Source organism: Merops nubicus, unplaced genomic scaffold (genome assembly GCF_000691845.1).
Source record: "Merops nubicus isolate BGI_N331 unplaced genomic scaffold, ASM69184v1 scaffold50597, whole genome shotgun sequence".
NCBI lineage: Eukaryota > Metazoa > Chordata > Aves > Coraciiformes > Meropidae > Merops > Merops nubicus.
This window is the reverse complement of record NW_008619299.1, coordinates 5,993-32,065: the sequence shown is the minus strand read 5'-3', so window position 1 is coordinate 32,065 and position 26,073 is coordinate 5,993. Positions and strand designations below refer to the sequence as shown.

General features: G+C 36.9%; 1 protein-coding gene across 1 annotated transcript; it reads right to left on the bottom strand.

The window, feature by feature from the left end:
- Positions 1-115: 115 nt before the first annotated feature.
- CCDC146 (coiled-coil domain containing 146) lies at positions 116-24,819 on the bottom strand (the record flags this gene model as incomplete). The annotated part of the gene is given in 6 exon segments (XM_008943717.1): positions 116-344; positions 10,762-10,989; positions 12,217-12,290; positions 13,611-13,668; positions 20,378-20,587; positions 24,737-24,819. Coding segments are annotated over 6 exon segments (882 nt in total), but the record flags the coding sequence as incomplete, so codon positions are not given.
- Between the last annotated feature and the right edge of the window lie 1,254 nt (positions 24,820-26,073).

Below are 26,073 nucleotides of genomic sequence, written 5' to 3'. Positions count from 1 at the left end.
TGAACCTTGTTTTAACAAACCTTGTACATCTAGACATTTTTTTTTCTATGACATGACCTTAAGTTTTAAAATACAGAATACTACAAACAAAAAAAAAGCTTTCTTTCCCACCAACCTGTATCTGAAGTACCACTAGATGTGCATCCAGGGCATTTTTCACTGGGAGCGCTTTGAATGACAATTGAATCTGTCTCTTCTTCTCAGCTGCCTTCAGCTTCAGAAATCTGATCTTTCCATCCATAACTTGCATCTCAATATTGCCATTTCTACGCAACATCTCCTGCATGTTTATTTTTTCATACAAAATGCACACTTCTTCTTCTCGATCTCTGAGCATAAGACCACTACAATAAGCCCAAAATGAAAAGGTAAAAAAAAAAAAAAAAAAAAAAGAAAAAAATTTACTCATATTCAAGAACATAACTGGCAACCTTGAAAGATAGAAATAATCTGGGAAGATGTACAAAACTTTCACAAATATTATTTTAGCATCATGACAACATTTTAAATGGGTAACTAATTACAGTATGAAAATAAGTGCATAAACAATTGGAAAGGTTACTTTAGTCTCTCACATGATTTTAAAAACTCTTCTGGCCTTCCACAGCATTAGTTTTAAAATGGATTAACAAGATCAGGGAGATTTATGTCTTCTGTATTTTTACACCTTATCTGCACACAATGCACAAATAGAGCAGGAGGCTATAAATTCTGAGGGCATATAGTAGCCCAAGCCACCATATTTTTTTTAATAATATTTTGGAAGAATGAACAGCTTCACCAATGGAGAAAAAAATCAATGTAATGCGATGCAGCATTGACGTTGCAATGAGGCAAACTGTTTGGTGAAACATTGTAGTGAGGTGTTCTTTCAGTATTCCTAATTTGCTCACATGTTCAAAAACCAGAGTTGATTCATGAGTGTCAAAATTAAACACAATACTACATCAAATTTACATTGGATTTTTTTTGTGTATCTGCAAGATTTCCTCTTCAATGTGGGTGACCATAGTGGTAAGTTGCTCAAGATCCAGACACCGCTGCTTTTTCTTTTCTTTCATCTCGTGCATGACCTTTAAAACTTTGCAGTAATCATTTCTGAGGCTCTCTGTAATTGCTAGATTATTTGTATTCTTCAGATGTTGTTTCTGCAATTTTCTTTAACATAACAGAAAAGTAGGGAAGTTTTTAGTCCTTTCAGTTTGAAAGCAATTTCAGCAGCTAAAAGCAGAGCTTAAACTAATTCCTCAAATACACAAAGGATCTTCTATGTCAGTCTGCTTCACAGAAGCATTTCAAGAAACAAAAAGACTCTCTGAGAGCCGCTTCTCTCTGCAACCTCTTTCAGCTTGAGGAGAACTGGATTACAGCCCAAAAAAATGCCAGAAATGGAGTACTTCACCACAGCTCTTTTCTTTTCCACTTGGTAGCCCAAGTGGACATAAGAAAGAGAGTTCAAGAGCAGAGGCATAAACTGTGATGCAAAGTCTTAATGAGTAGAAATCCTCCTTGTATTTAAAGAGTGATATTTAAATAATTTTGTGGTTGTGATTCAAAGGTGTTCAAGTTTATTGTTTATAAAACAATGTATCACAACATTCACACAAGAAATAAAAATGTTTCCTTATTTGACAGATGAGAAAAAACAAACATAATGAAAGGCTAGTGACAAGAGCACATTGTAGACCCATGAAAACAAAGAACAGAAGTAATTCTTTCCAGTGACCTTGCTGGTGACTAGGCGATGGTTCCTCACTTAAAATACAGATTTTTGTTGCCAGACAGATCATTGATTTGTTCACAAGAGGGAACTCAGACTTATTGCATTTGATTGTGGTAAGTATCACTTCCTGATTAAGTATCCCTACTTTACCTACACTGGGAAGATATTCACATCAACATATGAAAGAGGTAGTGAAAGGAGAAGCCTAGTCTTCTGTTCAAATACAGAACTGCAGATGAAATATCCTGCCTCCCCTCCTGGGCTCCATCACTGCGTTGCTGAATAACTTTATACAGAGCACTGAGCTTTCTGCTTCATTTTCCCCATGCGTATAGCACTCTTCAGTTCCACAGGGTATTACCAAATTGAATTAAACTTCTGTAAAGCGAGTTTCAGCATGACAGTATTGCAGAAATGCAATGTGTTATTAAATATTTTCTGAAAAAAAACGTTCTCTTCTTTTGACTGATACTCTGTTCTCCAAATTGTGTAGGCTGCAGGTAAGTCAGTGATACTACGATACTAAAGTCTATTACTGGGATTAAAAAAAATTTCTATAGGCAACTATGAGTGTTAGTGACAATTCAGTACCTCTTGCTAGTTTGCAGGATAGGTTTGCAGAGCTCAAAATATCTGTGGGATCTGTACTTGAGTAGAGTTTTCTATAGTAATTAGACATTGCTGATATTTAGACAATATGTATCTGCCTTCTTAGCCTTGTTTTCCCCCTCCTTTTACCAGGAGAAAGAGATTGGGAGATCCACAATATACTTTGAATGAATGTGTCCTGAATGCATTTCTTCTGATCTGGCTGTGCAAATTTTTGGCACTGAAAACCAAAATTTTAGGAAAGTCACATTATTTTTAAAGTACTCAATTTTGGCTGTGCTGTTTTGCATATATGATTGACAATTCACTAGCTTCCTACTTTCCCAGAGACATTGTCAGTCTGTCTATATGGCAGAACATCATCACTAGAATGACAAAAAGATAGCAAAATGACATCTCCACTAATTAATGGTCTAGGAAAACACAGAGTCACAAGTGCCAACCATTCTGCTTCCTCCTCTTTGTTGTGACTGTAACCTTTCATTTTGGCTAGGATTGCCTGCCAATTGAAACTATGTTTTGTTCAATCTAAAATAAATTTTATCCAATAAACTTCAATTTAAGTTTGAACCAAGAAACCAAATTTGTTCTAATTTAATATTTAGACAGCCACTTCACTAGCTAGTGACTCATTTAGTAGCACCATGTACCAGTCTGTTATGGAATCACATATGTATTGGACTCCTTTTCCTCTAAGGGTAAGCAAGTATGAATACAACAGTGTTGTTCATATTGAATGAAACAGCACAATAGTTCAGGTACTAGAGGCTCAGGAACTGGGATACACAAGAAATGCAATGACAGTTTATCCCTTCAAATGGCAGGAAAGTGAGAACAGTGAGACAAACTTCAAAAATGCTTTGTGCCATTTGGTGATGCCCAGGCTAAGGGTGAAATGCTAGGGTGACAAGAAATGGGAACAAATTATGTAAGGGTGCTGCTAAACATCTCAGCATCAGGTTTTACAAATCAGGATAACTATAAAGGATGATATAGCCATAGCTGAAGTTGGTCTAGATTAACTCTTAAGATTCTTCCTAATCTTGCATTTCTATAATTCTGATCTACAGCTTACTTAAAACTCACCTTTCATTGGGTATAACAGTATTCCTTAAATTTTCTATTTCCTAGCAATTTTATCTGGTTTTTAGTTTCACTCACTTTCTGCTGAGCAGCGTGCACCAAATTTATACATTTATTCCTTTCATTTTGGATAATACCATATATTTCAGAAAATCCCTGGAGTCTGAAAAAAATTACAAGTGTGAAAGAAATAATTCTTATAATTTTATACGTACATTAGTTGGATAAAAATTGCTTTAAAAGACAATTTTAGCTAAAGTAGAATTATTATTTTCTTACTGGTTTTGGATTTTTCTTTTCCTCTTTTTACATTGTCTTATTTCAAGATCCTTTCTTTTTATTTCTTTAATAATATTTTGGTGTTGTACCTGAAATTTAAATAGAATTTGATGAACAATTTAGATAAATCAAAGGAATATTTTCAAAGAAATGACTCAGAGCAGCTATACCTCTTAGATGAGGAAAAGACAGTGAAGTGAGATGATTCTAAGAACTTACTACAATGAAATGCTTTTATAGTAATCATAGAATCATAGAATTGTCAGGGTTGGAAGGGACCTGAAAGATCATCTAGTTCCAACCTTCCTGCCATAGGCAGGGACATCTCCCACTAGATCAGGTTGCACAGAGATCCATCCAGCCTGGCCTTAAAAATTTCCAGGGATGGGGCTTCAACCACCTCCCTGGGCAACCTGTCCCAGTGTCTCACCACCCTCATGGTGGTGAAGAACTTCTTCCTAATGTCTAATCTGTATCTACCTACTTCTAGTTTTGCTCCAGTCCCCCTAGTCCTATTACTACCTGACATCCTAAAAAGTCCCTCCCCAGCTTTCTTGTAGGCCCCCCTAAGATACTGGAAGGCCACAATAAGGTCCCCTCGGAGCCTTCTCTTCTCCAGACTGAACAGCCCCAACTCTCTCAGTCTGTCCTCACAAGGGAGGTGCTCCAGCCCCCGGATCATCCTTGTGGCCCTTCTCTGGACAGGTAATAATATTAAAGAACACAGTCTTTATGTATGTTAAGATGACAATGACTCTTATTAATGTAGGTAATTTGATGCTTCATCTTAAAATGTATCTTGTATCTGAAGTTCTACTGTTTCTATTAAACAGCCTCTGGGCTCCACCGTGTCATTATTTGACATACGCCCCACTGAAACTGTATCTTTTCAAATATACTTTCTTGTTCATTCTTTTCTAGCTTTTAACCAATCACTGATGATTGAGTAGAACAATACATTCACATTTTCCTATGTCTCTGGACCTTTTATTTTCAGCTGTGTTCAGTGTTTAATACCCCATGTCATTAACCTTCAATGGACAGCCCTTTTTTTATCTCCCACTGGTATCAAGAGGAGAAGATCGGTATTAAAAAAGCTGGTGCATGTTGGGTTCTATCTCTGAGTATATGTGTATGTGTGTTCATTACTTTGTACTGTTTATTTAATTGATCTGTTTATGGACTGATTTTTGTTGCAGGTGCAAAGCCTGACATGTTTGTTTATTTTCATAGACAGTCAAAGATTCCCAAAGTGCTAGAAAGTTAGCTTATCTAATTTATTTGAATACAGACATACATTGTGGAAGCATAAATACTTTATTCCTATACATAAACCTAGCAGTATAAACTGTGCAATTCACAACATATACATGATATTATAATGCCACCAAACTGCAGGCAGAAAACCCCTAGATTAGTCTTGGATTCCATGACTGTAGGAAGAGTTTTCTTTCCATCTTTCTTCACATTAATATAACAATTTACACCTGGAAATCTTTCAGGAAAATAAAAGAAGCTGCCTCTTCTTGGAATGAATAGCAGTTTTGCATATCTTTTAATACCTCTATATATGTAGTGGTACTTCAAATAATAATAATTCAAATGAATTAAAAGACAGCACAAAAAGAGAAAGGATATAAGGGAAAGAAGATAAGGAAGAATGCTCTTGAGGAAGTATATCTGAAAGATATTGCTTCTGATAACAACACTTAAATAGTGGTAAGTACCAATACTCATATTCAAGACATCCACATCTCCACACTATATATGGCTGTGTTGAATGTAGGCAGACATCCCAAAATTACAAAACTCTGAAGATGAAAAATTATAATATACAAATGCTGAATTTGTTTCAGTGAGACACTGTGCCATATCCAACAGAAACTTATACTCCATATTTCTAGTTGTAATATCATTAATGATATGCAGAAAAAATTAACACACTAGATTTGCTTTCTGCCTTCCAATGTGTGACCAGTAATAGTGAAAAATGTTTTTTTAAATATGACAAACAAGTGGTTTTTCACATGTTTTTCACCAAAGAGCTACAGCTAGAAATTCCTTTAATTTTTTGTATTCAAACAGTCCCTTTATCCTCATCATTGAAAACCAACTGCTACAGTGAAAACAAGAGAAGGCAGCACTCATCACCTGTTCAGCTAAGCTTCTCTTGGTCATCTCAACTTCCTTCTTGCCGTCTTTCTAATAATGCACCATTATTTCTAGGGATAGCTTCTGCCTACAAAAATAAACCAAGCACACTGAGTGATGCAAACCACAGATGTGAAAAATGTAAACTGCAGATAACCTATTTGAAGTGGTTACACAAATTAAGAAATTAATTTTCTGTCTTGTTACAATAGTTAGTCGAAGAATTCTTTGTTGAGTAAAGTTTCTCAGCAACACATGCAAGTTTCTCAAAGTTTTCTCTTAAGAATCTAACTATAAACCCTGAAATTCACAAAGCCCAGTTTAAGTACTGAATTAATAAGGATTATGTTTTTCAGCACTAAACTGTCATCAAAAAAAAGCAAAAATCACAAAGAGAACCTATGCAAAGGTGTCACCTTCTAAATTGACAGAGGAATTTCTGAGTGAGATTCTGACCTTACTGAAAGAAACAAATAGACCTACCACTGATTTTAATACAGCCTGTATTTCACATCTGTGTAGATTTGATATAATAAAAAAAAGATTTTCTTTTTCCCTCCTCAGGCTCTAGATGTAAAAACTAACAAAACAAACAGCTGTGTACTATTTTTTCCTTGTACGTTATGGGAAAATTTGTTTATTGAATCATATTTTTAAATTGTGTGTGTGTGGGAAGACACAAGAACCTACCCTCTGACTAGCAATCCTTGCATGATATAATTTGTAAGGCAAAAGGTTGCATTGTTCTCACAACGACCAACTTCACTTAAAAATTATTTACTGTTCTAAATAAGTAAGAAATAAATAAAGCAAACTAAAATACACAGGCATATGTTGCCTGTCTGTAATTACAGATCTGTAAGTCACACAGGTGGGGAAAAAATTACACTGAATGACACATCTGGAAGCTATTAAAAAATAATACACACGTTTTTCTCAGGTCTCATCCAGATGTTAGAGTTCAAAACACTATATACCTCAACACAGATAATGAGATGTTTTGCACTTAGGGTTTTCAATTCTGTGTTAATATTATACAATTAGATGTTGTTCACTTGTGTTAAGGGAAAGGGAAAAAGGAGCCATGGCAAAGGTCAAACTGTGGGGTTACTTTGGTTTCAGCTGCCAACTCTGAGATTTGATTTGAGTTAGGTTTGCTAAAGGGTCAGTAAAACCTATTTAAGCCAGTTACTTTCACTCTCGTGGAGGGAGCAAACATGGCTTTTCTGTGGAGCACGTATTAGTTACCACTTCTGCTGTGTAAAAGGCTGTAGTGTCTCTAAGTAGGCACTTCCACATTTTCGAGATGGGATTCTAAAGATGCCACCAAGTTCTTGAGTCTAAAAGTAGAAAGCCCATATAAACGTCTTTAATCCATTAAGGACTTCTGTTCAGATCAGACATGACTGAGCAGGCTCCCTTGGCTGCCTGGGTTGGCCTGACCAGAGGGGGGACGTGCATGGGGAGCAGCAGCAGGTCTGCCTGGGCTGGCGGCCGCCTGAGCGCCCAGTTCTCTTTCACACACAGGGTCAGTGTTGAGCAATAGCTGACCTTTCACAACTTACTAAGAAGAAAAACACATCTGAAGGAAGTGTTCCTGTAATTTCCTTATTCTAGAAACCAGCCATTCTGCACTTAGCATGTGATTTGAAGTAAGAGGAAATCTGGGGAACCACACTGATGTATTGCTGCCTCTCCCATCACGTTTTTATACTAGCAGCTAATTCTTGTGAATATTTCAGTTGGAATCACAATAAATAAATGTAGATCTGTTTTTTTAATCAGTTAAAGGATCTTCAGCTATTTTAAATATTTTAACTTTTCCTAGATGTGCCCCCAAGTCTTCCTGATTAAAATAAACTCAAGGTACCAAAAGCCAAGCAGAATCAAGCTTGCCACTCTGGTCTTTCATACTCCAGTACTGCACTCAAACCAGGCAGACTGCAAAGGAGTGGTGATTTCACATTTGCTCTTCTAAAAGAGCCAAGAAAGGAACCAGAGAAAACACAGAGCATGAGAGGATGGGCTAAAATAACCATATTGCCATGTCGTGTTTGTGTTAGGGTAACAACCTGCAACTTCTGGACTAAAATACTGCTTAGAATTCCACTGCTCTTTCTGCTGGCATTCCCTTTCCCCCACTCTTCATGATGATGCTACTTGCAAGACACATACAAGCCTATAGGACAACCTAGTGTCAGCACTGAGGGAAACCTTTGCAATGCAAAGGATCTCATTACAGGCCCTTGCCCTGTCACAGTGTGAAGGGGTTGGGTTGGGTTTGGATCTCACCCAGGATTGTGAACTCTAACCACAGCTGTTGGTGAGTTATGGCATTTGATTTTAGCATTACATGGTTTTAATAATTGTGGTTCTTCCTCTAGGAATATTTCTTCAATAGAAACACAGGAAAAAGTACCATTTCCCAGATTCTCTTAGCTGATACTGAACAGAAACTCATTATGAACTTTAAGATCAAAGTCTGGAATATGAATCATCCCTTTAATCAATATTTCAGAAAATTAAATCTAAAACATTTTGTATAGTTATAGAGTTTTCCTCCCTCCCACAGGTGGGCTCATATGACTAGGTAATTAATACACACATGAATTCAGGAGGAATTTCAGGGGAGACAGGAAAAAAGAAAGTATTATTTAACAATATTAAATATTATTGAGTAATGTTTAGAGTTGTTTAAATAGCAACGCTAGAGTATGTATGAGCTTTGACATCGCATAGTTATTTTAGAAACATTTACAGTCATGTACCTAGGATCTTTTTTCTGCCCTGAATTGCTTGGAAAGACCAAGGAAAATTTCAAGGACATTGTGTCAAGATAAGAAACACCAAGTTCTGTGAAAAAAATACCCGATTAAGCAAGATTAATTTTATAAGATTGATTATAATTTAGACTAAGAAGGAGCTAGCAAAGGAGAAAAGCTTGAGAAAGAAAGAGTGGAAAAAACAGTGATAAGAGGAAGAGAACATGAAAAAGTTACAGACAAAGTAAATTTTTAAGAAAATTGGAAGGAGAAAAGAAAGGAAAGAAATGTTTTGCATAGACAAGCAGAATGAGATTGTCCTTTAAAACCAGCCTAGTAGAAGGCATAAATAAAACAGAAAAGAGTAAATCAGTATGGGAACAGGAATGAGTAAAATACTAATGCAGAGAGAAGATCAGGAAGGTGAAATTTGAGTGGAAAAAATGAGAACACGAGGAATTATTTAATATTAATTAATACCAAACTTTATATAGTGCTAATTTCCTGTCCCCTGGAATAATGTCAAATACATTATAAATTATTTACAGTAAGGTACAAACAACCCACAAATTTTTAAAAGAAGTGTATTTTCATCATTTGGGAGCCAGGGAGTACTTGTTTTTCTGGTAGAAATTTCTTTGATGCTGGTGGGCAAGGCACTATATTATTTTGCTCAGAAATGACCCCAATTCCACAGCGCTTTGAAGGAAGACCTGACTCCAGAGTGCTGATATAATATCCCAGCTCTCCCTGACCAGATGTTTTCACCTAAAATCTGTTTCTTAAAAATAGTCCAAATATATCTTGATGTCGTATTTTAACCTCAGCCAGAGCTCCCAGAGGTTTCTTTCTTAGTTGTAGCAACACACTTGGCACTTTTATGTGCATAAGACTTAAAACAGTCTTCTCCTCTTCCTCCTGTTGTGGAATCAGTCAAAATATTTCATAGACACATTTCTTACATGAAAATATAGAATCCTTCTGATAAATGCATTCATACAGACCTCTAATTTGAGTCTATTATGCTGTGACTTATCTTGTTCCAAGGAATCATAAATCATATTCAGTTGTAACAACTTCTTTTAAAATTTCTCAGTTCTCTGTCTTTCTGTGTTTGCTTGTGAAGGAGAATATCTTGTTGCTTTTTTTTCTCCAAGATACATTTATTTAAGTTCTCTTCCAGAGCTTCTCTATATAGACAGACATAGAATGTTAGGAACAGGTAACATGGCCAAGACATGTATACAAACAGTCATGATCATTTTAAGGGCTTTTGAATACTGCACCATTATGGCTGAGCACAATGGCCACTGACACAAATTCCCTAAAAGTACAGCATTTTTATAATTTTAATCAATTATAATACACCTATATTATATCAATGAGGTCTCACAGTCTCTTCTGAATGTGCTAAGAATTCCAAAAAAACTATTACATATAATAATAAGAAGGAAACACATTTTTTAGTATGAGTGAGTATTTACATGTTTGCTGCACTCAAACATTTCAATTTAAAGTGCCATTATCCTTTAACACAAAACTTTAAAGGCAAAAGCATTGTGCCTGTGGTCATGATTACAACTACACATCTTCCTCCACAAAGAAGGAACCATTTGAAGCCTGCAATCCACCTAACATTTTTTTTTACTTTACCAAGTATATAAGCACTCACAATTCAATAGAATATTAAAGAGATGAGTAACCAGTTCCCATGGAAATTCAGGAGCATGTGGGTGCAGAAATAGATTAATAGATCAAGCACAGAAATCCATGCTTGATTCAGTGGGTGCAGAAATCTATTACATTTGAAAATGAAAATACTGACACATTTTTCTTGTTCAGTTTAGTTTCTGTGGGTTACGTAGAAAAAAATATATTTTCACTGCAGAGAGAAACCTTCTAAAAGATTTCCCTTTCAGAATTTTATCAAATGCTTAACCTTTTTGATGTTCTTCTTCAAGCCAAATCCTAGATTGTAATAGTTTATAAAAACATTTCTGAAGTCAAAACCAAGCTTGATAATTTTTACTCTGTGCTGGTTGCAGTATAAAAATTGAAAACATAAGCAATACAGCAGAAAAAGAAACCCAAACAGATCTTTGAGAATAGAGGATTTTTCACTCACACTACATAGCTTATGTCTCCTATTCTAACCTGTCTGATAGGACTGCTGATTCCTTCTCTCTGTTAATATTTAGTAATTTTGTCAGAGCAATGCGTTCTTGTTCTTTGCTTTCTAGCAAAATCTGTTTCCCATCCAATTCCTTCACTACATCTTCTCTTTCTTGCAAAATCTCTTCTGTACTTTTCTCAATGGCCTTCAGAGCACCATTCAGCTCTTCTATTTGCTCATTAAGAGCTTCTTTCTTCTTCTCTGCATCACTGTGGGTATATGTTAATGAAACAGGAGGGGTTACATTTCCACAGGCATATTTAAGTGACAAAATATAAGTTGCCAGATTTTATGGACACACAAACATGTGTGGGGACTAACAGGGAGTCAGGGGACTAACAGGGAGTTTAGCACCGTGACAGTATTTAAAAGAGTTCTAGTAAACTAATTTCTGTCCACATTACCACGTACATGGGTGTGACACTTCTAAACTCCTTTGGCTCATTCTGTGATGTGACACAAGTATAAAGACTAATTTAAATACTTCATTAACAGCAATCTACACAAGGTACTAGATTCTTTTAATTGTGTCACTGTAACACTACAGGAAAAACTTCTCATCTATATGAGGTCAGAATTATATCAAACTGAGTAGTGAGGAAAATTAAGAAAACCACCATACAAATTTTTAAACTGAAAAATATAATATAGTCAAATAATTTCTATATTACAAGTAGGAACTGCAAGCAGGAGACACAAAAAACTTCAGTGTAACCTTGGGCCTGAACAGGGTATAAAACACATTGTTTATCTGGACAGCAATTGGACTGCCAGGATCTGTGACTGACCTGGCTGAAACTGCACAGTGCTAATTAGATTTTACACATACAGAAGGCAACACATCCCGTGCACCAGGGGAGAAAAAACACAAATAGACAAAGAGAGGGAGAAAGAAAAGGCTGGCCACTGACTTACATTGTCCCTGTTGAAATATTAGGGACCAGAATTCACATCAGGAGCTTAGAGCAAAGCACCTCTGACTAAAGAGCTGGTACAGAAGCATTGAGGGAAATTGATTATTTAGCTCAGACGAGACTGTTGGCTGTGAAAGCTGCTAGTTTCACTGAGGTCAGTAGAGATAAGCTAATGTACAGTCACTGGGGACTAAAAGTCTAGAGTACACAGTAACATTATTTTCCACTAAAAAATCTACTAAGAGATCTGATATAGAGCAATGCATCACAGTAAGAAGGATAAGCAATTTTTGACTGAGCTTTGTTCTAAATTTTTCTTTGTTGTACTTAAATGTACCACGTTTCACTGCATATAAAGTATTTTTCAGTACAGTGCATGGATTTTAAGTGGGTTATAGGCTTTTTCTTAATGTTGGTCCTCATTTTAACCAATGACTGTATTCAGTCTTCTCTGTAACAAACAGATGAAAGTAAGTCATACATCCACATTTCTGCATATATAATTATTTATGAAAGCCATACATTTTTTTCCGATTCATCCTTTCAGTTTCTTTTCCAAGCTGTGCTGGAATACCAAGAATCTTAACTAGCTCATCCTAGTGACAAAACAGAAAGGTTAGATGAATAGCCTCAAAATCTGATGAGATTTTATAGAAGTAATATTCGCCCAGAACTGCTGTGAAAATAGGAAGAAAACATTTTTAAATTACTTGAGCTGATCTCAGGGAATTATAGCTGCTACTTTTGAAACTAAGCATTGATATTTACAGTTTCATTACATCTGCAAGATAAAAATTACATTTGATTATAATGAATACATCTGATTATGTTATCTATACCATGGGAAAAAAAAGCACCCAAGACTCGGGTATGTTGTTTCATTCTCAGCATGCATCCCTGTTAACTCGGATCTGAGCATATGTTAGAGCAGTCTGCAATAACACACCATAGAAAATATCGTTATAGAAACCACTTTTCAATCAAAACAATGACTATTATTGTTTCCTAATGGAATAATAATGGATATGGCACAGCAGCACGTTTCATGCATATTGAAAAATGATGTATTGCCATCTAATGAATTTGGAATGACAAAAACCATCTAGAGGATTCATTTCCTTGGACAAAGCATGCACCATTTACACATACATGCACACATACAGAGATCCACATACACACAGCTAATTTTGTGTTACTTTTAAATTAGCCTGCTTCTCCAGAAGCTTTTCTGTTTCTTCCTGATGTATTAACATCAGCCGTTGCTTGGATGAAACATCTTCCTTTATTGCATTAATTTCTGCTTTCCTTTGCATTACTTCTTTGCAGAGCTCATCACAATTTTCTTTCAACTGTTTAATTTTCTTTTCTGCTCCCTTTAAAAATTAAGCCAAAAATAAGATTAATCTTATTTTCCCTTTTACATTTTGCAGGTTTGTGATATTACAGAATCATTAACACTGAATGGTGATAACATTTTTTACAAGGTTTGGAATAGAAATTTTTAACACACGTGTGTTTCTTCTATCAGTAACCAGCAGAATTTTATTTCCAACAAGAACACATACATCCCTCAGAACTTATGACTGCAAATCTGTTTTCAGTACTAAGGACCTAGAACCAAAAACCTGAAGCTACCTTTACATCCAGTATCCACTTGATGAACACAGTAAAAAAAACAAGGAAAACTCAGGTCTTTTCTGAACCAGTTATTAATTGTTTGCCCTAGAATTATCAAAGCTGAATGATAACTAGAAAGACTCTTCCTCTCATATAAAGTCTAGCTCTTGGTTTTCCTGTGTATTCCAGATTTTAACCAAACTCTGGAGCTACACACACTGTAGAAACATTTTCACTGGTGTATTTATATGTTAGCTGGCAGAACACAAAACATGGCTTTTCTCATATTTTGTACTTACCCTTTTTCTTGGAAGTCTTTTGTATTCATTTTCCAGAAGCCTTTTTTCTTCTTGCAAACTATGGAAAAATCAAAACAGAGCTAAATACACTAGTAATATAATAAATATTACTATAATATAGAAAATTGTTAAAAAGTATTGATGCCTAACTTGCATTAGACTAAAATGTATGCTAAATTGTCATCAAGGACAATTGAAAGGTTTCCAGATTTAGAGGAAGGCTGCTGACCGGTAGCTGGAAGTCCTGAAAGACAGGTCATACATATGCGGGCTTTTTCTACAGTGCACATACATCTAAACTTTTGAACCTGATTCTTCCTAGCCTGACCACCTCCTGCAAGGATGTATGTGTGCCTGTTTCACCCTTGTCTTTATCCTAGCAGAGCGTAACAGGTCAGATGGCACCCTACACCAGCCCTTCCTCCCAACCTCAGAAAATAAAATTTTAACATGGTACTGAGGCAAAAGGAAAGAGGAGGTGGATTATAAGTCTACACAAAGATATCACACATCAAAGAAAGTGCAGTTACTAGTGAGAAATCTTCTTCTTTTGAGTGTTTGCACACATGCACACTCATATTGTAAAAAAAAAAAAACCCTAAGTGAAGCTGCTCAAATCTGAACAGTCTTGTGGAAAAAATCCCTTGAATAGTGACAAATGTTGTCGACTAAGTCAGTGGAGTATAGTAGAAAACAAAACTGAATAGCAAAGGCCAACCTACATCCAAAATCTGTTACAACTTAATTTCAGGCAACAATACAGACAGACGCTGAAGAAGGGAACAAGGAAGAAAGGAAAAAAATTAGTGAAGCTCTTAGATCTTCTGGGTGTGTTTTTAATCATGCTGCCCCAAGAAAGATGAAGCACTACAAAAGTGAAGCTGAACTATCCAGTTTGTTGAACTTAAAACAGGGAGTTCTTGGTGACAGATAGATAGGTAAATAATGTCAAATATAGAAAATTAGTCCTAGTGCAGTAATACATCAATACATCCCCAGTGCATGCAGAGGACAATTCTGCACCTATAGGAGGCAAATGGGCTACGTCAGTCTGTACGCCATCACAGCCAAAGTGAACTTAATTAAGTCCTCCTGCTATTGATTTGGAGGAAGAAGGCGGGTTCTTGCAATGTAATTAGCACCTATGTTGACACTTCTGAGTTTCAGGCTATAAAGGAGTAAAGATTGCAGCTGGGGAATAGGTGGAACAATCAAATCCTCTCTCTCAGGTGGCAAAGAATCGCCTTTAGTACTTAACTTCGTATTTGTAACTCCAGACAGAGGATGCGCTGGTCAGGCCTTCCTGAGGCTCACTGCAGTCTGTTAGAATAACTCATTAAATAAAGGGAGTAATAAGAGGGGGACAGGCTTACATTAAATAGCTGTGTCACTTGGAGCTACAAACTATGGCAAGGGAGTCCTGGGGCAGCCCCACCTACCCAAAGCAGCTACTGCAGTTGCCTCTGAATTTGGCTGATACAGAAGTGAGGCAGCTGATTGGTATTTCTTTTTTTCTTTCTTTCTTTTTTTTTTTTTTTCCCTCTGAAACCTTTCAGCAGCAGCCTAGGACTTTGCATGGTGATGGCTCAGATTTCAAAAGGTGGCAGTCATGGGGGGAGAGGTCAGTATCCTAGCAGCCAGCCTCAGGATCATCCCTGGGATCTTGTGCTCAATTCTTTATCAGTGCTGATTTAAGGTTACTTCCCCCTTTCCCAATAAATTTTCTTATATTTTAGTGCTCCAACAAAAGGAGCAAAGCTTATACCTAGAAGCCTCAGGTGACATCTTTTCCAGTCAAGGGAAGAAAACACTCAAGAAAGACAACTGGGTTGTTAGTGGTACACTTAAAAATCAGTTTTAAAAAATCACAAAGGAAAAGCTCTGGCTCAGATGAAGAGCCAGAAAATAAAGGCAGAGGCTAGATGTTATTGATTTACAGTATGTATGCATATGGGCAGAGTACAAGTATGTCTTTACAGGGACTGGTAAGTCTGAAAACTAATTTGGATGCCAGTGTGTAAACACTCACAGAATTAATGAGTTTGCCAAAAAAAATCTTTCAAAGAAAAAAGTTTAATTTAGATCAGTCCTTCCCCAAAATTGATAAAATTCATTACAAAGAAAAATTCTACTGAAAAATCTATTATCACTTAATGAAGTGCACAGAAGAGTGCACAAAGACAGAGGAGTGTTTGCAGATGTACAGCATAAGTACATGCCAGTAGAAGGAGACATCACAAGATGATTTCTTCTTTGTTGCAGTGGGGGTCAGGAACTACTCCTTTTATGTTCCCCTCTTTGAAGTCAGAGAGAGCACAGCGATCAAACTGCATTAAAACCCAATGTACTTCCATTCTCTGATAGCATCTTTGCTCTGCTCCTGTGCACTGTGAACATAAGCTACAAATGAGTATGTTGTGTTGAAATGCCATACAGGTCAAACACGTTTGCACCTACCAAGAGGTTGCCTAAATGTATAAACATGTTAATAAGAACAGTTCATAGTCCCAACAAGTTTTGGCAGGATTCCTAGTTAAATTCCTTGGGACTGGCATAATCACTAATTATAATGAATGTCCACTTTGCACAAATACCTGTAACTGACTGCCACAAAACCAGATTAAATAAGTCCTGTGCAAACTGATTAAAGAGGTTGCATTGCTCAACATTAGTCCATGCCATGCTCTCTATCATGCCAGACAATCAAAAGAGTAGTCCCCGATACCAGGAGGGAGAGCAAAGTTGACACTGTTTTGCTTTTGTCACATTCCTCACTCATGAGGACAGATTCCTGTGGAGCCATTCCAGTTGCACAACAAAGACTTTTCTGTCCAGCAAAAGTAAAATGATTTGGACACCTAATTTTCTGTGACATAAACAAAGGCAACACTGAACAACAAGCACCAAGTTACCTTATGAGCTGGCACACCAGCTGCTTCCACAGAAAAAAACAGCAAATGTGTGAAAAGAAAAAGAGGGTAAACCCAAGTTAATTCTCTCCCTTTTGAGCAACGAGTTTGGTCCAGCTGCCTGTATCCAAAAGTGAGACAGGTACCCCAATGCTAACATCCCCAGGCTTCCTTACCGGCAGGGATAAAAACAGGAACAGGGTTTTATTATTATCATTATTATGATGAATACATAATAATGTATTTAAACAACATAAGCAATGAAAAGAAGATTAAATTCTAAAGTTTAAGCATTTAGGATTGCAAATGTTTCTCATATTGCTTTACTTATTTTTCATGAAGCTTAATAGAAGTCCTGTATATGAAAACTATCATGGATGCAGATGTAACGAGTTAGAAAAAAATGCTCTTGGAAAATTGGACCATTAATGAAAATACATTCCAGACTTTTCCCCGAGAGATGTCTACAGCTGCATACAGACACAGAAATAAAAAAATTAAGTACAGAGAGCTTAAGAAATGCAGCAGTAGTTGTCAACAGAGGTCCATTTCAGTTCCTCAGCTCACAAAACAGCCAGAACATTGTTATTGTTACAAATCCCATCACGTAAGAAAACGAACTCCTTCAGCTACTCTGACACATATCTGGGATTGCTGAGGAATCCATAGAAGGTGCTCAGCACCTCACAACTAAAATCTAGTGGCCACAAGTAGAACATATAAGAGCTGACAAGGTGCCAGCATGAGATTTCTGGAAGGCTCTTAGCTGTAATTAATTTGCATGTACCAGAGAAAGCAATCACAAGACTGGTTGATAACAACTTCAACTGGAACTCGATTTATTTTACTTATGGCTTGTAATTCTCTACTGCAAAAACTATGGACAGAAGCTTAACTTTTCACTTTCTAATTATGGAGTGACTAATCCTCAAATAATTACAAGCACTGAAATAATTTTCCATATTTGCAATGCTTCTACAAGGACAAACTCAGTTTTGCAACCCTGATTTGCATGCAATAATACATAGTACTTCAGTGAATAGCCATTTTGCTACCCGTACAAATGACTGTGAGGGCTGTAGATTGGACCTAGGTTTTAAAATAAAATTGTTTTCAAGAATCAGGCACCTGAATCTGAGTGCCAAAGGGTGCCAAGTGCCCTTAGCTATCAGAGGAAGTGAACTGAGGCAGCAGCAGTGGAAGTAAAGGCAGCAGAGGCTAGAGAGATCAAGAACTTCTAAGAAAAGGATAAAACACTAGAATAGGATAAAACAAGATGTTCCCTTCAAAAGTTTTTCCCCTCCATGTTCCCCGCCTGCTATACCTACAAAAGTAAATAAGCAATATGTGTGTTTTTGCACTAAACAGCCATTAGGCATAATTCCCAAAGAGAAGTTTACTTGTAGGTGCCAAGCACAGCAAGGGCAGTATTAACACAGTTGGACAACAAGGGAAACTGTACTCCAGAGACATCAAGGGCCAAGACAGGCTGGACCATGAGTTCTTCTCCTTCTGGGAAATGAAGGAAACCAAACAGTCAACTAACAGCAAACTTAAAATACCTTTAATGCAGCTTCCCCCCTGTCTGTGACATCACTAATGCATGCAGTTATTTCAGAAGACATTGCTTTATTATTTGTATAAAGCCATCAGGCATATAGATCTTCATTTTATATCAGTATTACTATTAGATCACCTAGATATTAATTTTCACTTTCTTTCACAGGCACCAAACTTGTTCCTTCTTTCCATTATCTGTTTTTCTTAGAAGCTCATTTCCCCACTATACCCTCTCATCCGTTCCCCACACATGTATCCTGCCATTCCTGTTCTTTCTACGCTACTCAGACACTAAAATTTCTGTCACTTCTGGAAAGCAGTATCTTCCCTCCCAAAACACAAGTTCATGCATAACCAAAGCACATCCTCTTCACACCACACCCACAAAACACGTAAGACGTAATGCCACAAATACCAGCACCAGACATGAAACAGATTCCAAACAAGGAATAATAAAATAATCTGTAGCTCTTCACTTTAGAAAGCTGACAAATTGGGGGTTAGGGGTGAGGTGGGTAGGGGAGTACAGAAGAGAACTATCAAACCACCCTGCAGCAGTGAAAATCAAGAGAGGATCAGATGCTCAACTGTCTCATCCAACACTAGAACTGCGGCACATGGAATGAGGCTGATAGGACTCAGCTTCCAAAAGGAAAGGAGGTGGCCGTTCCTTTGTAGTCAGTCTGTGGGACTCACAGCCCGGGGTGTTGCAAGGCCAGAAGTTTACACAGTTGAAGAGGAGACAGGAAAAATTCAAGGAAGAGGGGTCAGCTGAGGATTCCTGAATAGAAAGGACTGTATTTGGCTCATGATATCCTTGAATCACAAATGTCTGAGGGCTGGACTTTTGATCATTGTTAGATACTGCACCATATGGACCTCTGGTCAGACTGTACAGCTGGTTTTGATCTCATGCGATACATAAGACAACAGAGGAAGTTTCTCATTAAAGTGAAAGAACATCTTTCACTGTATGACTGACCCAAAAAGTGTATTTTTAATCTGCAAGATAGTATATTCAATTCATATATAAAAATGAATGCAGTTAATGTGTAAGGATAATCGAAACAGTGCCTAAAGTGCATTCTTTTGTAGGACAAAAATCTCCTTTTGGCTAGAGGTAGAAAATAAAGTAAGAGTAACTAACCCCCAAACATATAAGACCCAGTCACTTTTTGGAAAAGTGATGCAAAAGTCAGTAAAATCTGTTTGTAAGATATGAGGACAAATGAGTAAAAAGCATGATATTTTGAAGGGCTGATTTCTGGACTCCTCGGAAATTGCACTTAATAATTATTTCAGGAAACTTCATGTTGCTTAGATATGTCATAGTAAGTAATTTTTTCCAGATGCTTTCCATTTTTCTTCATTTCTCCGACTCTCAATTTGCCTCTTTCTCAAGTTTCTTTCTCTCTTAGAGCAAACACTTGGCTCTGAAAAGAAAAATCAACAAAGAACTGCTAGAAAAACCCACTCTATGCAGTTTATATAATGTTCCTGCTCTCCTTGCAGAAAAATAGCTTTAAGTGCTGAGCTGCTGACATTATTTATTTGTATTTCTACACACCTACTCCAATACAGCTATTGAAGATAAGTAAAAATAGCAAGTAAAATAAAAATATAAGTTCATCTACATAGGTATATATTTTTAAAAATGCAATAGTCCTGCTTGTAATTTTACCACACAAGCTTCAAGTACAACTAACTTACATACGCATATAATTAAACTATATACAATATCAGTCTTATTCTGGACTCTTTTCCTTTTATAGAAATGTCAAGTACTCATTTACTTCACAGATAACTTTTCACTATTCTGACATAAGAATACACAACTACTTCTCCTTTAAACACCTGAAAAGAAAAACTTAAAAATACACTGTGCTTCTGAAGCTAAAAATAGTACTGCGTTTATTTATGACATTGTTTCCATAAAATCCCAGTCATCAGGTCTCTGAGACACTTTAATCATTTTTATTAAAGATGTACTAGACTAGAATTGTTCCTATTAACTTTGTCTACATAAACATTAATTATGGAATGTAATAAATTCTAAACAGCATTTCAAAGGACACCAGAGGATGTCCCAAAACTAAAATGATCGACAAATCTTGCACCAGGATAATTTAATTCATTGCTGAAATGTGCTGTTACTAGGGAAATTTTGTAGCAATTTGTTCAACAAAAGCCATTGGAAATGTGTCCATGTAAAATGGAAAGGAGATTGAATGATATTCTGTTATTGTCTTACTAGATGAACTATGATAAAACGAGCAGCGTTTGACCATTATCACCTACCATTCCATCTTGAACTGAATTTCATATTCTCGTTCTGTAATGGCATTGTATTCATTTTGGCAGCTAAGAAGTTGTTGCCTTATTTGGGAAACTTCATTGGAATACTCTTCAGGGAACTGTTCCATTTTTTCCAGTTCATGTTGTTGCTCTTCCAGTTCTACACTAAGCCGTTTGGCTTCTTACAACAGCTGGATCTCAGATTCCTGTAAACTACATTAAATACAAAAACTTACAACTAGGCAATGAGAAGCATGAGATTTGTATTCATACTTCTTTGCCTATCTATAATGTTTAATTCAAGGTTTTCAAGTTGGAATGAGATTAAGTCGTGGCCAGCAGGTCGAGGGAGGTGATTCTCCCCCTCGACTCTGCTCTGGTGAGACCCCACCTGCAGTACTGCATCCAGTTCTGGAGCCCCCATTACAAGAGGGATGTGGACCTGCTGGAGCGTGTCCAGAGAAGGGCCACGAGAATGATCCAAGGGCTGGAGCAGCTCTCCTATGAGAACAGACTGAGAGAGTTGGGGCTGTTCAGTCTGGAGAAGAGAAGGCTCCGAGGTGACCTTATTGTGGCCTTCCAGTATCTTAGGGGGGCCTACAAGAAAGCTGGGGAGGGACTTGCTAGGATATCGAGTAACGACAGGGCTAGGGGGAATGGGGCAAAGCTGGAAATGGGCAGATTCAGGCTGGATGTGAGGAAGAAGTTCTTCACCATGAGAGTGGTGAGACCCTGGAATGGGTTGCCCAGGGAGGTGGTTGAGGCCCCATCCCTGGGGGTCTTTAAGGCCAGGCTGGAGGCGGCTCTGGGCAGCCTGATCTAGTGGGAGGTGTCCCTGCTCATGGCAGAGGGGTTGGAACTGGGTGATCCTTGTGGTCCCGTCCAACCCTGACAGATTCTGATCTGTGTTAGCAGAGGACTTTAGAGCCCTAATGGCTCAATAGTTGGACTTGATGATCTTGGAGGTCCCTTCCAACCTAAAGGATTCTATGATTCTATGATAAGTCCTGAATAATCTGTTCTGACCTCCTAGTTAACCCTGCCTTTGAACAGAAGGTTGGGCAAGAGACCTCCTATGGTCTGTTCAAACCTGAATTATCCTATGAAGCCATGAGAGCAGCAGAATCTGATGTGAGGGTTTTTTTTCTGCATACCTAGATTTGGAGTGGGATTCGTGTCATGTAATTTTAACCAGATGAAAGGCAATTAGTTGATCTAATTTATTTGTCTAGCACCTCCTGGAATCAGTGAAGAGACAGGGAAGCTGTTTTATCCTAAGAAGCACTGAAAGCTAGATCTGAATCAGCGTGGGGACCAATAACAGGAGGCTATTCACCAGAACAAGGCCCAGTCTGGCCTGCATTACACCTTTAAGTTCTTGGTGAATACCAGGACACCTACCCAACGTGGAACTGCATGTTGCTATTGCTGTAGTGTTACCAGTATCTGAAGTAACTCATTTAATGACACACAAGCTACAAACACATTTGTAGACTTCTGCGGAAACTTACATAATCAATTATCTGAATTATCTATTTCTGTGATGTTTATCTTCACAGAAACAACAAACTAATATTCAGTCAGTATTAGGAAATTTGTACCCGTAATATACTTAGGAACCTATGTGATGATAGCTGAATAACAGATCTTAAAGGTTGTTAGGAAAATACATTGATTATTATGAAGAAGTCTTAAAGGGAACTACAATATGAAAATTCATATAAAATGCACAACCTATAAACCAATATAAACCTATTCTTCATGCTGTAGAAATCATTGTGTATGCCTTCTACATATTATTACCTTGTAACATTTGTATAATGGTATACTAACATTAGTCAAAAATTATGTGGAAGAGTAAAATATCACTTGCTTTTTCTAAGTTAAAATTCAATGCAACTTTTTAAAACAAAGGAATTTAGAACCTCCCATATTGACGAAAACCATATATAAAAATTTGGCTCAATGATTACATTTATAGCTTAGCAGCAAAATCAGAATTATGTATCACACTGAAAAAATTGACATGGTAACTATAAAACCACAAAATGTACAACTAACTATACTGCACAAACAGCTGAAATAATATAGAAGAAAAAGTTTTGGTTTGTGTAACACTTCTACTCAGATAACCACTTCCTTTTTTAAACCAGAAAGTAAGAAAACCACAGACTTCAACAGGAAACAGGAGTGTGCCTTTAACACGAACACATAACTTCATGTGCAATGTATTTACACAGTAACTTCTTAAGGGGAAAACAAATTCACTTACTGACTCAAGTTCCTTTACAATATTCAGATCTTCTTTAAGTCCAGCAGAATGTATGCTGTTTCAGGAAAAAATGCAATTGATTGCAGTTATATACATCCATTTAAAATACAACTCTTATGTAAAATATAAATTTTGCATAAAATACATAAACAAATTACTTCTTCCATAAAAACAACATTCTTAGTATTGATTTGTTTTTCAAGCTAATAAAAAAAATAAAAATAGAAACAAAATTGAACCTTAATCTAGACCAGATCTTGCCCACTACAATTGCCAACAGTATTTTTTCATGTGAAGGCTTAAATTTAACTGAAGACAATGGAGACAGCTGGACATCTACACAATATACACATCTAGAATCACACGAGTGTAAAAATAAGCTTGCCAGGTCTGATGTGGCAGCTTTTGAATTTATGAAGTTATTAATAATATAACAGAGGCTTAAGAAGATAAGATTCCCAAACTGTCAATGAACTGTCATTATTACTTGGCCTTCTTACAGCTTGGTGTATCAGAATATTCATATCAAATTCCTTAATTGAGATAAAAATTTACAATTGGGCCACATGATTGTGTGATTTGGCTTTTCAGGGGCCAAATACTAACTCTGATACATCTGCTTTAGGTGCAGCCTCACTGTAGAGTGGCTGGGGGAGACAGCACCAGAACAGGTTGACAGCCTGTTCTCAGAATTTCAGCTGTGCAGTGAACATTCAGAAGTACATAACACTTTGAAGAACTGTATCAAAGATGTTATCTGCCAGCCGACATCCCTCTGCTTTTCAGAATACCAAATTGTGCAAAACTGAAACCAAGAAATAAAGGACTGTTTACCACTAAACAGAGGACCACACTGTACACTTACAACTCTGTGTACCTTAGCATCAGCATTTGACATTATCTCCATACAGACTAGTTGTACTCATCATATAAGATAAATCTGTATTGTATATCAGAGACATCGGCTGCAATCATTTGGCATAGCTGTCACAAGGTTCTACACTGCTTAAGATGTGTAAGACTTCCTCCTTGAGATCTTTGCAAATAAAGGCAAGAAACACATGTAGCTTGAAGACCTCATCCAGTGCCTTTTGTTACCACATAGCATTGTAACAGCACTGGGACGGACAGGGATTAATTAGGAAAGGTATTAAATGCAACTGTAATAAGTGAAAAAAAAATAAGATCCACAGAACTGCACTGCACATGTAAGGTTGAAGAACTGAAAATTAAAAAGTGGTATTGATTCTATTAATGGTTCATTGCAGGAAAAATGTATACACACATAGTGAACCTATCATCAGAACTCTCTTTATAGCCAATGGAGAAAACCAAACGCTTTCAGATGGCCGTATAAGGAGGAACTATGTGGTCCCTATTTCTTTCTATGGACTGCTAAGAGACTCAATACTTACTTCAGATGTGCATAACTACTGGTGTTAACATATGGACGAGTGAGTCCCACTTTTGATGTCTGAAATGTCCTTGAAATACACTGGAGTTCATGATCAATTTTTGGTCACTGATTTTCCTTGCTTACTTTCAGCAATAAGAGAAACTTATTTGTGGGAGTTAGTACTTGTTCATGCATTGGTGTTTTGCTTCAACACATGACTACATCTAAAAGAAAAATGTGACATGATTCTCTCCAATAGACTTTCTTACAGAAGTATGGCAATTTCACACTCCCGTGAGCACCATGGAAAGAATGAGAGATGTAATCTACCACAAAAATGTTCATGCTTTTTGTGCACAGTATTTATGGTATCAAACTTCTATGTGAATTCTATTCTATATTTTACAGTATAAAACATCCATATTTTTCTTCTAAAAGCTGCAGTTTGTGCTTCCCTCCATTGCCATTATCATTATGTTTATATTAAAAACAAAGACATTGTCTGAATAAGTATTTAGACATCCCAAATTACCTTGAAAGTTCCTACTAAACATTGTTTTTCAACTTTGTGTTCCTCTTTATAAACAATCACTGTAAGAAAGCCTTAAATGATAATTAGGCCTCAGGATGAGTAGATAATTACTTTAAATATGTAATGCTTTGGCTACTTAAAGTCTAAAAAAGAATATTGTACCTTATCACAGTCTTATGCAGCAGGGTGTACTTTCCCTTCAGCTCAGCTACTCTAGTGTCTGTGATTTTTCCAGCAGAAAACAGCTATGGAAGGGAAACAGACAGTTATGAAATCTCCAAAGCACTAATATTTTCATTCTGCTGCAACTTTTTATAACTATAATTGGCAGCCTTGTAGTTTATGCAGTCTTTGGTAACATACCAAAGCAAATACACAACCTAATCAAATACAGAGCTGAAAAAATTGCTTATTTATATAATAATGCAAAGCATAAATATAAGAATATGAAGAATGTGTCTGTCATAACTACAGTGCTACCTGCACCACTATTTCTTCTCTGATTTTCTGTCTGTATTAATAGTTCATGTTAAATATGTCTTGACTTTGAACTCAGGCTCTAAGTCATCTGTTTTGCACATTGCTTTACAGGTTTAGTTTTGGTATATACCAACTGGCCTGCAGAGGCAAAATTGAGACTTAAAGTGTCTCCACAGGCAACATGGTTGTAAAATGAGGAGCTGGGCTCAAGGTGGATCACCCCCAGGCCACAGAATGCATTGCCTTACGTGCCTTCAGCAAACACCAAGATCAAACCCCTGCACCTATTTAGTGCTACCAAACCCAAACGTTTGTGATGCAGCATGCCCATCTCTTAGGTGATCCCTCAGGTGTCTTGCAGGCCAATGAGCCAGTCCTTCTCAAAATAAATAGGAAATAGGTTTAGGAAACACAGCAGCAATACAATACTATCTCTTGGGAAAATTCTTTAGAAAACCTTTTCCTCCCCTATTTTGGTCACAGGTAAGGAGAACCAGGTGAAAAGTGTAAGGAGATCTGGCTCTATAAAAGTCCATAGCTATCCTTTTGGGCCAGCGAGTCAAATCTGCAGCTTTCATGAGACCTTATCAAGTTATGTGGTGGTGTAGATGTCCTGAAATAGAAGCAAAGTTATGACAGCACCAGGAATATTCCAGAAGTCATATTTCAACCCTTAAGTTTGACAAGGACTCCAGGGAAAGGCCTTTTTCTATGCTGAACTAAGCCATTTAAGAGATTCATTCTGTAGATGCCCCTTTCTTGAATATCTAGGAGAAACTGTCCAGAACCAGTCCTATGATTAAAAAACAGAACCCAAGTTAATATGATAAAGGAAATACACATTTTGTTGATAACCATTTGACTCATGTATTTTTTAAGATCCACTATAAAATATTTCATGGTAGCAAGGACAATCTTTGCTGCCTGAGGCCCTGAGAAAAGGAAAAGAGATCTTTCATTTGTTTACATGAGATTAAAGATAAGCAGCTTTCAAATATTGATTTTGGCAACCTCTATGA